General features: G+C 43.2%; 1 protein-coding gene across 11 annotated transcripts in view; it reads left to right on the top strand.

The window, feature by feature from the left end:
- The window catches only part of plcb1l (phospholipase C beta 1-like), a 173641-nt gene that overhangs the window by 55371 nt on the left and 105012 nt on the right, over nt 1-13258 (top strand). For 8 of the 11 annotated variants that reach the window (XM_084378455.1, XM_084378458.1, XM_084378452.1 and 5 more), the window contains one exon: nt 7933-8010. In XM_084378455.1, the coding sequence (XP_084234581.1) occupies nt 7933-8010 (78 nt within the window). Of the gene's footprint in view, nt 1-2937; nt 3264-7932; nt 8011-13258 lie in introns of those variants that run through there. The other 3 variants (XR_014624543.1, XM_084378450.1, XM_084378451.1) reach the window with 1 other exon arrangement.

Genomic DNA, 13258 nt, shown 5'->3' on the forward strand with positions numbered 1-13258 from the left:
CTCTACTTGTCCTCTTCCAGGCGACAAATAGCAGCTCCAACAGAGTGTTCCCCCTCCCCGGCCTCGACTACTGCCGTCCAAGAACATGGTAAACCATAAATTATGACGTGCGTGTTGCTTTTGGTCTCCTAACAGAGGCGCATTCTGCTTATTGAATAAATGCCTTCTTAACTCTAATTTCCGCCTCAAATCGTCCTGACGCATCACTGATTGCATTTTCTGTGGCAGCTTCCACATTTTATTCATTTCAACGAAAAAGGGGAAAAAGAAACACTCCACTCGCAGTTGGATGAATTCATTTGGAAAGCCCAGTGTGTGTCTGGATGAAGGTGTTAGGAAAGCGCTTTCATATACTGACAATCCAATTATATCTTCTTACTGTGGGCCTTTGTCTTTCATGCGAGATAGCTGTGTCTGATTTTGGAGTTAGTTGGAACCTCAAGGCTGATAGAAAGACGGATGACAGATACCAAAGTCTGAGGCTTGAGGGATAACAATGAGTCATTTGCAGTGTAAAAACATTTGTGTCTCCACATTAGCATGAGATTTTTTTGTGCTTTTGTGGTTCTTGCTTGAATAAGTGCTTCGACTTTGGAAATTTGACTCGTCAGAAAATATTTTCTTTTAATGTGAAGAGTGATTTTTTTAATTTTCTCTCTCGCCTTTGTATATTTCCTCTCTCACTCTCTCTCTCTCTCTCTTTTTCTCTCACTCTCTTGTATCCCTCTCTCACTCTCGGGAGCTGTCACCCAACTATGACTCTATTCAGGGCCTGGTCCCCAAACTGTCACTGTTAATCAATCATTAATGACAAGAGGCAAACTCAAACAAACTACAATTACAACTGACATGAAAAGTGCCAGTCACACTTTGACAGCTTTGACTAGTTTGACATGTCTGACGGTCAGCGCCGGGCCAGTGACTGACCACAAAGAGCCACAGAGGGAAAACTGCTTAGAGGACTTGAACAGGCTGGAGTCCCTTTTTTGGCAGTGGCAGAAAATAAACAGTGTGGGTTGTACAAAGCCCGGAGGGACTCTATGTTTTATTTAATAAGAAAGTTGAAATCCAAAAAAGTCCTAAAGGCGATGACACACTCTTGACTCACAGAACTTTGACGAAGTTTAGTCATGAAGAAGTAAAAAGGCCCAAAGCCGCATGTGGGCACTGAAATGAAAATCATTGTCCATTCTGGCTGATGGGTGTCGACTGATTTCTTAAATTAAAGTTGCACCTGTTACCCTCCATACAATCATGAATATAATAGAACTGATTTGCCTTCTGATGAGGACGGATAGTTTACCTCAACACGGTGCCAAGATCGCAGCCAGGACTGAATAGATAACAAGGTTGTGTTTGCAAATGTAGCCACATTCAAAATATCTTTTTTTTCACCCTTCACTTATTCTTACTCTTTCACATATACTCCCTTCATGATTACCAGAACATTTCAAAGCCTCCTGGAAACACCAATTGAAGAATACAGTTCTGGTGGGCAAAATATGAAAGGGTATCTCCACCAACTTTGTCACTCCCCACAACAATGCACCTAGCTTAGAACAGCAGGGAGTGGAGAGTGACAGCAGTCGCCAATGATAGCATAGTTTTCAGATAAGTCGTGTGGCAGGAGGTATGCAGGCATGCAAGGAAGATGAATATGCAGAATATAAAAGGTGATATCTCCGGTTCTGCTGTATTGATTTTGATCATTTGTTCTTGAACTGTCTATCTTGAGTCCAACAGTGTTATCAGCTTGCAATGCTAGACCAGCGGACTGCTGTTGAAAACCTAGTGCCTGCAATGCAAGTTAGCCACTGAGTGACATCACTGGAGGCAATTTATCAGATTACATGCAGCTTCCTCTGGAGCCACAAAAGCCTTTATATTACTTTTTTCACATATGCAGTAGTACTCCCCAAAACCTGTAAACACACCTGTGTAAAATTGGTGGAGTTACCCTTTAAATCCCTTTATGTATTTTAATCAAATCGAGTCTGCTGCTGTACTGCTATATCTAACCCTTTGGATTATCGCTCATCATTCTGGGCTGCATGCCTCCTGCCACACATGCCATCACTTACGGCTGCTGTCACTCCCAAGCCCCCAGAAGAGCGCCAGGGCTTTGAAGCGGTGGCCAAACCTTGTTATTACAACATCACTTGATGCACTGGGGCCTCAAAAAGACTTTCTACTTTTTTACATTGTGAAAGAAATGGCTGTGGATACATTTTTTAGCGTCACTCCCCACTCCCTCCTGCACGAAGCTAGGTGCCTCCCTGAGGGGAGTGATGAGGTGATAGCTGAGGAGCAAAATATCAAATTTTGTACTTGCTCTGCATTCACACAATAATCCATTGCATGTGAGCCGGCTGAGTGAAATTCCTATATTTCATTTTAATCATTTGTTTTTGACTAAAAGCTGTCAATTCTAAAGATTCAAGTATTAAAAATATCAGACTCACAACTACAATCTCAACACAGGGCTCTTGTGGTATTCTGCACACAAAGGAAAACCATGACGAGATATGTGTATGTCGCAATTTAGACTTGAAGGTAGCATTTAGATGTTTCAATAACAACACCCAAACACAAAATTATACAGTTCATCACCCGTGGAGAAAAACATTACCTTTTTGCAGGATGCATAAATAATAATTTCCCAAACCAGCAATAAGGAAACGTCACTGTGGCGCGCATGCACCTGCTCTGAATGTATGATCACTCAAAAGTTCTTCGCTCCCTTAACGCCTCCATAATGGCTCGGACGCACGGCGGCGCTAGATCACTGTATCGATCCTGTCCCTGCATTGACTCGTCCAATATGAAACCAGACTGCAACTCATTCAAACACCCCCCCTCCTCTCTCTCTCTCTCCCTGCCTCTCTCTCTCCCCCAGTCTTCGCTTTTAGCTGCATGTCTCTCGGTCAGTCAGTCAGCCAGTTGTTAGTGGCCCCGGTCCGCTGCGCCTGCGTCCGCCTCCACAGCCTCTCCAAAGCCGAGACGCGCCACCGCCGCCGTCAATGCGGGCATGACATACTGGCAGCAGTAGTGGCGCTTCCGTCAGCCTGCTTTTAAGCAGATTACAGAAAGGAGCGGACGAGAAATAAGAGAGTGAAGTGACTCATTTCTGCCGCTGCCGTGCGTCGAGAAGAGTACATGAGTCAATGGCAGGGGCACAGCCTGGAGTTCATGCGCTGCAGCTCAAGCCGGTGTCCGTTCCCGAGAGCCTGAGAAAGGGCAACAAATTTATGAAATGGGATGATGTAAGTAACGACTTGAGAGACCGGCTGTGAATCTTCTTTGTATTTCACTGGCGGATGATTTCTGCACGCTTTGTTTGCATGCATGTACCAGTGGGATGGTATTACACAATCTATAGACTACTAATGCAACAGTAGCCACTGGGTTTAATTGTCAGTGGAGGAGACCGCAGCTGGCTGCATATGTCTGGTTAATGCTATGAAGAAATGCAGCAGCTATATATATATATATGTGTGTGTGTGCGTGTGTACATGTGTATGTGTGTGTGTGTATCGACATGTGCTTTGTTTACATTCCCCAATTTAGTGTGTGTCCGTGCGCGCGCGGCTGGCAGCTCCTGTGTGAGATCACTGCTCATTAAATCAAAGTAAACATTTGAATTAAGCTCGCCCCTCCCCCTTAACTGCAAACGTTTCTTCTCTTTTATCAATTAACTGCAATTAATTGGTGTATCCAGGGTCACCAGCAGGCTACAGTTGAATATCGATTGTGCCTTTTTTTTTTTTTTTTTTTTTTTGCTGTTTTGTTATCATCCGTGTGCCACTAACAGTCTGGCTTTAGTGAATTGACCTTGATTAAAATTGATTGCACGCTGCTGTGAAAACATAACAGTAGTAGCCTTTTTAAACAGGCTGCTATGGCGCACTGCACCTTCCCCACAAACAACAAATCAACACATGCCTGTGTGTCGAGAGAGAGAGAGACATAAAGCTGTTGCATTTGAAATTGACTTTCAACTGAGTGACCTTATTTAACTTAATGGGTTATTTTCATCTCCTGTGCCGTCACCATAACAGCTCTCTGTATTCTGAAAAGGGACTTTCTCTGCTATTGGTTTCACACCTCTCTCCGCAGCCCGCTTCATTTGAATAACTGCATGCGTGCCTCTGGTTTTCTCCAAACGTTTTATTGTTGTGCGCATTTGAATATGAGCACAGTCATGATTACTTTCATCCAGGGAATTGGGTGGCTCTTTTTTCCCCTCGGTGAAAATGTCACGACGACTTGTCTTGTGCGAAGGTGTTGATGGAGGAAGAATTGGAGTCTGATTAAAGGAGCACTATGTAGTTTTGGGGGGTACATTTTAATCAGGAGAGAAAGAAACAAACTAAATCAACCAACTCTCTTTGTTTTCATGACTGAATAATCAAGCTGATCTCAAAGGAAAACACAATTTCATACTGTTTCACTTTATATCTGGCGGACCCTGTCACCTTTCTAGCTTCTAGCCTTATTTTCCTCTGAGAACAACTTGTTTATTTGGTTATGGAGTAGATAAATATGTCCTAGTTTGTATTAGTACCTCATTAACATTGTAAATATTAAAATGAGTTTGACTATAGTTCTCCAAAACGACATAGTGCCCCTTTAAAAATTTTTTGTAAATCTTATATTAGCAGAGGCTCTAAGCCGAACTCTTATGACAGTATTATATGAGTGACATTTAAAAAAAAAATGCACGTCACAGATACACTGTGAATTCATCGTGTTCACTGTGCTCAGGTGATTCAAGCACAGCACAGATGGCATCGGCGGCTGATGGTTATGAGAGTGTGAATGTGGTCACTACAGATGGCACAGAGGAAATTATGCACCCTTGCGGACCCACCACTCTGTCAATCATCGATCTCACGCTTAAATAAGAGAGCTTTGAGTTTCCTTAGCTAGTTATTGCTAATGAGCGCTCACCCCTCCAGCTCTCGGGCTGGTATGTTGTGAGAGGGGGCAGTGCGAGGTCTGTTTCCCCTAACAGCCGTGTTTGTGTACTGTAGTTTGTACATGTGGGCCTATTTCCAGAAACCGAATGCCCACCAGGCCTTTCCTGTGAAAACACACACCCTGGACACACTGACGTGTGCAAAGATACTTTCTCTTGTTCGTTTCCCGTGCACTCCTTCCTTCCTCTTTCCTCTCTGTATCATTCGTGGACAGAATCACAGAGGAGCACAGAGAGATAGTCAAGGGATTGTGTAAAATAATTTCCTTCTTATCATGGATGTCGGGCTCCACTCTCAACACCAATTTGAATGTATATGAGCAGACATGAGCGAGAATTGGTCTCACTGCCGAACATTCAGTGCAGGCGAAAAAAGGTGTAAAGTTTTGTTTACTGTGTTATGATGCTGTATGAACAAGAGCCACAAGGTTTCTGGAGCAGACTGTCTGAAGTGGTGAAAAGAAGTGCCGAACACTTCGGCACACAGCGCTTGGTGGTTGACGGTTAAAAAAAGAAAAGAATAGCAGTCCGAAAACCTCTCGAAATGTTTGTAAGAATCCTCCAAAGTCCCAGACCGCCTGTGCACAGACGAGCACATACACACCTTGTGCTTTTGGACTGCTGCGCTGGCTCACAAAATGCCTCGTTGTGGTTTAAAACATCGCATGGGTTGTGTCGTTCTTCATCAGTCAGTTCAAATGGCACATTCAGCACCGAGGAGGTGTCGTAATGCCGCTTTCTGTTAATAGAGAGTGGAGGATAGGCAAGCATCCAAAGCCTCTAGGAAAGTGACCCTCTGTCTTAAAGATCACTGACAGCGACTGGCAAGATATGAAATATGTGAAATATGATGCCGTATCCTTGTAAATGGAGATTTTTTATAAGCTTACGCTTGTATCGGGCCCTTTCGGTGCGATGTATGCTGAATAAGATATTATCAGGCTCCACGGGGAGGCTAGAATCCCTTAAAAGTAGTCGAATATGTCATTATCATACAGAGCAGTAATATGCTGAGCTCCTCTCTAACACACCCCCTCCGGTAATAGCTCATGGTACAAACTCTTCACAAAAGAAAATGGCAACTTCTCCTGCCTGAGATCTGTTCCCTCAGGGTGTTTGCACTATCGCGAGTCAGTCACTAATCTCGCCTTAATTCAGCAAAAAGCAGGTCGTGGCGCCTAATGTCTTCCCCGCAAATAGTCAAATGACAATAAAAAGCACAAGCAGTAGCGCTCAGAGAACCACTGAGCTCTAATCCACGATGTTACACTGTAAGTACTTATGTTTTTCGAAAATGTGCCAGACCCAGGAGAAAATCTTCGCTAAGAGTCCATAATGGCTTAATGTGTTTGTAGTGGTGGCCGTGGAGAGTGCGGACATTAGGAAAGATGCCGCTGAAAATGACTGCTCTCACATCATTAGGCAGATTCCAACTGCTCCCAAGCCACCTTCTTTTCTTTCTTTCTTTCTTTCTGATTCAGTTTACTGGCGACACAATCAACTTACTGTAACATGATTAATACAGATCACCATCTTTTTCGAGTGTCAAGTTTTCGAGGGCTTGCTGATGTCTTTGTGGGGGACGAGAAAGAGATATTAATATTGATATTAAAACAACTAAACTGGAGGAATTGGATTGCGGATTGTAACTTGAGTGGAGATCAGAGATATGGGGCTGCAGTTGGTATGCGATGATATATCTTAGGATGAGGCTTTTATCTTGCCCGCAGGCTGTAACTCCTGTGCGAGCGTGCGTGTGTGTGTGTTTGTGTGTATGCTGCATGTGTTCATTGGTATGAGCTGCGTCTTTTGTCATTCAATCAAGCCTGCACAGATTGTGCAATCATGTGTACAAAACCCAAACGATTCCTCTAGTGTCCCTAATAGATTTCATGGGAATGGTGGGTTGCCATAGCAAAGGTTACTATTGCGAATGCTTCTGATGCGACATCGAACGAATCGGCCGCTTGCTTCCCGCTCACCTCCCTTTTTTCCTTCTCTTTCTGTCTGTCTTTTCAATTTCTCCTTGGGGTTCATGAAGGCCAGGATCTCAGTATTGGTCTCTAATGGAGCAGGTGGGCCAGGTTCCATAAACTGTGATTGTCTTTTTTAAGACAGTATGAAATGATTTCAGAGTACAAGCTTACCTACGTCTCCCCTCAGACTCCTCCGCTACCCTTTCATGACACCCTATACTGGAAGTCACACGGGGTCGCGCTCAAATATGGCAGGCGTGGAGCAGATGCAGACCATTAGCTCAGTCTCCCATTGCAGTGATAGGGACATCATTAGAAGCCTCACGAAGACACTTTGAAGATTTTCTTGCTCTGCGCTGCAAACGCGGTTTCCATCTCTCTGATCTCGCAGCCATGGCTGATTGAGGAGGACAATATGCTACTGTTCGGCTCAACCACGGCCACTGTGGACACAAAGCAAAGGCTCTTTCTTTTTATAGAAGCATCCAATAATATCTGCCGTTGCCATGTATGCCTCAGGGTCAAACTATGTGTGCGCGCATGTGTGTGTGTGTGTGAGGCTCGGAGCCGTCTGTATGCGGGAACTGTGGGAAAGCATTTGTCTGTTACAAGAGGGGGAAAATGAAAACATCAGCTGTGAATCAACCTGCAGTCGTCTCAAATACACACACAAGCTGCTTGGTCATTTGTGGTGATGCCAGTTCATGGTGGGGAAAGTACCCTAGAAGGAAAGGATTGTGTGCATGCTCACAACACAAACAGCACTTTTAATGTCATTTCGGATTCCGGCGTGCATGCAGTATTACAAAAACTGGGCTTTGATCCTGAGAAATGAATTAATTGGTTTTCCCAGAGCAAATTGTGCTGTACTCACAGAAGCACGCACTCATGTAAATACACAGGCTCAGACGGGGATACGCAGACGTAAGCAGACACACACATTGACTCCAGATGTCTTTTTTCGCTGTTCCCCTCCAGGATTCTACCACTGTGACCCCGGTGACTCTAACAGTCGACCCCAAAGGTTACTTCCTGTATTGGACCGACCAGAACAAGGTGAGTTACTGCGTACCGACTGTTTTAGTGGCAGGACGCCCCGAAAGCCTGTACTTGAAAAGCTCACCTGAAACTCTTATTGCAGTCCTAACCTTTTAATTCTTAGGATAAAAAATTAAACACAAACCAGGTAGCCTAAATTTAAAGCTTATTAAGCAGCATGACAACACGCAGCGGTTTATACTCCTTTGAGCCCATCACATTAGCAGTAATCCTTCCCAGTTTTGAATCGTGAACATCAAATTAGCACAATAATATGCGGAAGATGATACAAGCTGTTCCACCTGGACAGTGTGCTTAGACATACAGTATTTGATTGTCCAGTATCTGTAAAAGTAAAGTATCTGCATGTTTCCCCCAGACCTGTCTGTGCCTGGAGCCACTGAGGTGCTAATGCAGTAGTCTCAATGAAATGAACAAGGAAGCTTTAACTTTTCCGCAGTGCCATCGTCAGTCTGAATGCTCTTAGTGAATCGGGAAGGAAGTGAAAACCTAGACATTGGCGTCCATCAACAGCACCAGTACAAGTACTTTCTGTTTCATTGTTGTCCATAGTGAAAATGAAAAATGCCTGTTTTTCTCGTTTTGTTTGGCGTGAACCCGAGTATCAGCCGAGTGTGCATCTGTAGACGCAATTGATAAAAATTAGAGCGGGCCTTTGTGTTTACAGGCTTCATACAATTTAATCTTGCATCACAATGCGGGCCGTCTGTTAGAGAATTGATTTCTGTAATATTTGTATTGTGTCACTATGGAATGGTACAGTGCTTCAGGCATATCAAAAACTGATATATTACCACTGCACAGGTATCATTTGTCCACACATTTCACAGACAGTTGCTTGAAGCCATCCAACTCAGTCATGTACTACTGTAATTCTATGAGCCAGGACTCATTACCATCGCAAGTTTCACTATTATAATGCTGTGGTGACCATGTTAGCCGTTCCACTTGTCACAATCATCATAGTACACCAGTGATTTTTAATGAAGGACCAGAGGCTCTGTGGGGAGTTGGAAATGTCCTTAAATGTCCCGTCTTTGTTTTGCTGTCATATCACGTTTACATTGCATGTTTATAACATGCCTTTCATATCAGAAGGTGGAGGGGGGTGGCGGTCGAGTTACAAGCGAGAAAGCTGCCAGTTGAGTGACAGTTGAGACTGCAACAACATTTGTAAACCTGACACCACTGGATACTTTTAAGGAGGCCTGCGACAAAACTGGGTGTTTTTAACAAGACCTCGGGACATCTCCAGCCTGTTTGTGGTAGCCACAGCAGGTATTTTAAGCCAAAACATGATCTTTAGCTAACCCTAACCAGGTGGCTCTAAACCTAACCAGATCATGAGCACAATATAAAATAGAAAACTAAACCTAAAGAAAAGTAAAGTTGCAACAAAAGGAAACGTCAAATTTCAACATGAGAAAATATATAAACAAATATATAGCAAGTACTTCAATTCAATTATAATAACAATTAAAAAACAGTATGTACAATGTCCGTAATTTATACGAGATTGTCTACATGTCATTCGTAGCCGTTGCCACTGACGCATCTTTCTGTCGTGATCTCAGTCGCACACCAGGGAGCCAGATTCTGAATTAAGCCGGTGAAAGAGCAGTGCTGGAGAAGAGACAGAAATCTGAACTGCTGCACCTGCAGTGCTTAACCTGACACCTGTGAGAATATTCCATAGTGCATTGTGCTGCTGTTCTCCTTCCCAGTTATGGCAAAGACTTTCATAACAACCCGGAAACAAGGTTGTGAAATTAAGATACTAGATGCTATCAGACTCATAACCTTGTCAAGCATGTGACTTCGTCTCAAGCCAACCTTGAAAGTATGTACATTATTTACAGAGCCTGGTCCTGTTTGGTGAAGTTGTTGTTTGCTTTTTCTTTTTTTTTTTTTGTACCCACAGCTTCAGTGCAAGTCAGCCTGTCTAGCTCCTCTATCCTTTAAAATCCAATCCAACTCCGAACAGCTCGACAGGCGTAATGTGTTCCTGTTCTATTCCTGTGTATAACTGTATCAGCAAAGGCAGTCAGAGGTAGACTAATTAATAGCTGCCATTGATTTTATGTTTGCCTAGATGAGGGTATTTCACTGCAGCCATAGCAGAGCACAGACAGGAGTGCTGACCGAGACTTTACCTCTGTGCACGCACCTCGATGCACACACCTCGATACACACACGTACACATACAGGGTCATTTAGTAGTGTACCACTACTCCTGTTCGGCAAGGGAGACAGAGATTATGTTGGCAACCTGCTGCAAATTAATACACTCTATGTGGAGAAAGAGGAGATGTAGAGCTCTACTGAACAATCAATGAGATAAGAGACAGACGGACAGAAAAAAATAGAGAACCACCTCTAATGTCTGTCTGGCTCATGTGCGTGGAAAGGTGTATGTCTGTGGTCAGCGATAACAAGCACTGAGTGTGATTCACCAGTAAGAGAATTGAGAGAGGCTCTTTGGCATCAATTCGTCATTATTTCCTGCCTTTGTCATGAGGCGAGGATTTTGAATGATGAGACCCTTGTGCGTGTGTGTGTGTTTACGTGTGTGGGTGTCTGCTCTGTCTCTCAGCATTGAGAGCAGTCCCGCCGCACACATAATAACTCAGACTGATACCGCAGCGCAGCCCCGGACGAAACTCTATTAGGGCATAAAAGACAGGCACCCGCTATATTCCTCAGTGCCACTGTCAACACAGATGTGTGTTTGCATGTGTTAATAAAAATGTCTTGTGTCATGTGCACATCTGTTCACCAGACCAATTTAAACATGCCATGATGCTGCGTCCAGTTGTTATGTGTGTTTGTTAGAGACTCGGCCTGATGGCCTGCAGAGTAAAAGCATTCCTCAGATTCTTCAGGAGCACAGCAGAACTGTACTGAGTGTGCCCACTGCGCTCACTTTCAAACACACATCGTCACTGATAAATACAGAGTTTACCGTCTACTGTTGGCCTTGGATCACTTTAACGGCACAGAAGCCTAATTTTATCTTTGAGGAGTTTTTCCTCTAAGTCTAGTCAATAAATAGCCTACATTTTTCTTAAAATGACTTACTGGCTCTGTAAAATACCATTTTGAGGCTATTCAACGTGTGTCAGAGGTGAAGGCTGAAGTCACATGACTTTTCTGGAGCGTCATGTATCTAATTTCTTTACACTAAAAATCAACAAAGGACTTGCAGCTCTGCCTTCACTTTAACACCAATGAATTGTGCATTATGCTTTTTTTGTTTTTTTCCTTTCCTTCGGTGTCTTTTATAGGTTCTTGTGCAAGTAAAAGCTCTTGTAAGTTAAAAAGGTCAAAGTCCGCAGCAACTGAAGCTCCTCTCTCCCACAGAAAACACTGCTCCTGAAACGCCTCGTCAGTAGTCCTGCCTTTAATTCTGCAACTTTGTGACATCACACTGCGTCACCATGTCACACAGTCGCATAATTAATGCCAAGCGGCTGGTTTGGCACATTAGAGTAGATTTAGTAAAGCTGCTTTGTTGTTGTTAGCGGTGCTGGCTCAGGCATGTGTGAGCTGACCAATCAGAGCAGACTGGGTATTCGGAAGCAGGGGCCTTAAAGAGGACAGGAGGAGGGGGAGTGCAGTGCTGCAATAAAATAATGAACCTAAAAATGAGCATGTCTCCTTTAAAATGAAGAGCAAACCTGAAGACTTGAGGCTTGACTTTATGCTTACTTGACTTTGCATAGAGTATATTGGCGTGTGTGACTGAGACGAAGAGCGATAGGAGGACATTTCTGTTAATCCTGAGGTTTGGCTTTTCGATCGAGTCATGAGTTCGTCTGTCAGAGTCTGATCCAGCGGTGGATTCTGGCCATGTTTTAAGCTCATAAAGCCAGAGTTGAGTTTTGACAGCAGCAAAAAGTCAATGTCAGCTCTGTTTAGGCCTGATGTTCTTCGCCTCCTCTTTATAGACGGCCTTTTAGTTGATGACTCAAGACTTAAGGATTCCCCTCGTTAAATCTTGAAGCCTTTTCTTTTTAGTCACAGTTAGTTTTCCTGAAAATGTGGCCTCAACTTCAGTGAGATAGTATTCTGTAGAAGAACTTTAATAAGATACCTTCATTGATTCTTGATCGAGCCTGTCAAGGTCATCGAGGGGACTTAACAAACCGGCGCGGTTCATGAGACGAGCTAAGACGCCAAGGATCCAGAGATAAACTTAATTTGATTTTTTTCGCTTCCCTCCTCCTTCCACAGCTGGATGCTTGCCAAAACAGGAGTTTGAACAATACCACTCTTGTTGAAGGTGGTTAGTATGTTTTGATGTAGTTGAAAGGCGTTACACAATCTCTCCTCTTTGGACAGAAACAGGTGCAAACTGTGATGCAAGCTCTGTCTCCATTTCTGCACATTGCTGTATTTTTAAACAGGCTGCTGATATGTAAACTCCTGCACTCGTAAATCTTCTGTGTTTGTATGTGTTTGGTTCAGAGTCCATTTGGCCGGCTTTTTTCTGTTTCTACGAGTGCTCTCCTTCACCTCGAAAGACCCGTTGTTTTGAATACACACATAAACACACTCACATTTAGACACAATGCGCACTTTCACAGGAGGGGAAAATAGATCTGACGACAGCAGTGATAGTAAGTAGTAAAACAGAAATCATTGTAAATAAATGCCACCTTATGTTAACATATTACCATCCTACAATACATAAACAACTGTCTTATAAATGATGTTGGAGGAATTAACTGCATCTCTCAAGAGTATCGCTGTGAATCGGCGAAAGTTAGTCTCACATTTCCATTAGCTATTAAATAACACCTCTCTATTGTTGGGTAAGCACACAGGTGAGGCACTTTCCCTTTGTAGGAAAAGCACACACAGGTACAAGAAATTTGAATACCTGGATAGGTTCCTCGTTCAGAGCTTTGAAAAAACAAATAGGCAAGAGATGATATGAACATTTCTTGTCACGTTAATCCTGGCCTAAATAATTGTGATGATTCACAATGTTATTCCGATAAAGAGCGATAATATGCCGAAAACTCTCCAAACTCTGGTCTTTTATTGCATCACAGATAGGACACACATCTTTCTTTAGTGAATATCCTTTTTAGAGAAAAACAATTTAACAATCTTGAATAATGTGATCATAAATCACACTGTCCCCCTTACGAAAGCCCTGGGTCGACTCTTAATTTCCCCGTGACAACAAGTTAAATTTAATTTGTTTTCTCGAGATCACAAGTTATTTATGGGTTAGGGT

Source organism: Pagrus pagrus, assembly GCF_965226575.1.
Source record: "Pagrus pagrus genome assembly, chromosome: 16".
NCBI lineage: Eukaryota > Metazoa > Chordata > Actinopteri > Spariformes > Sparidae > Pagrus > Pagrus pagrus.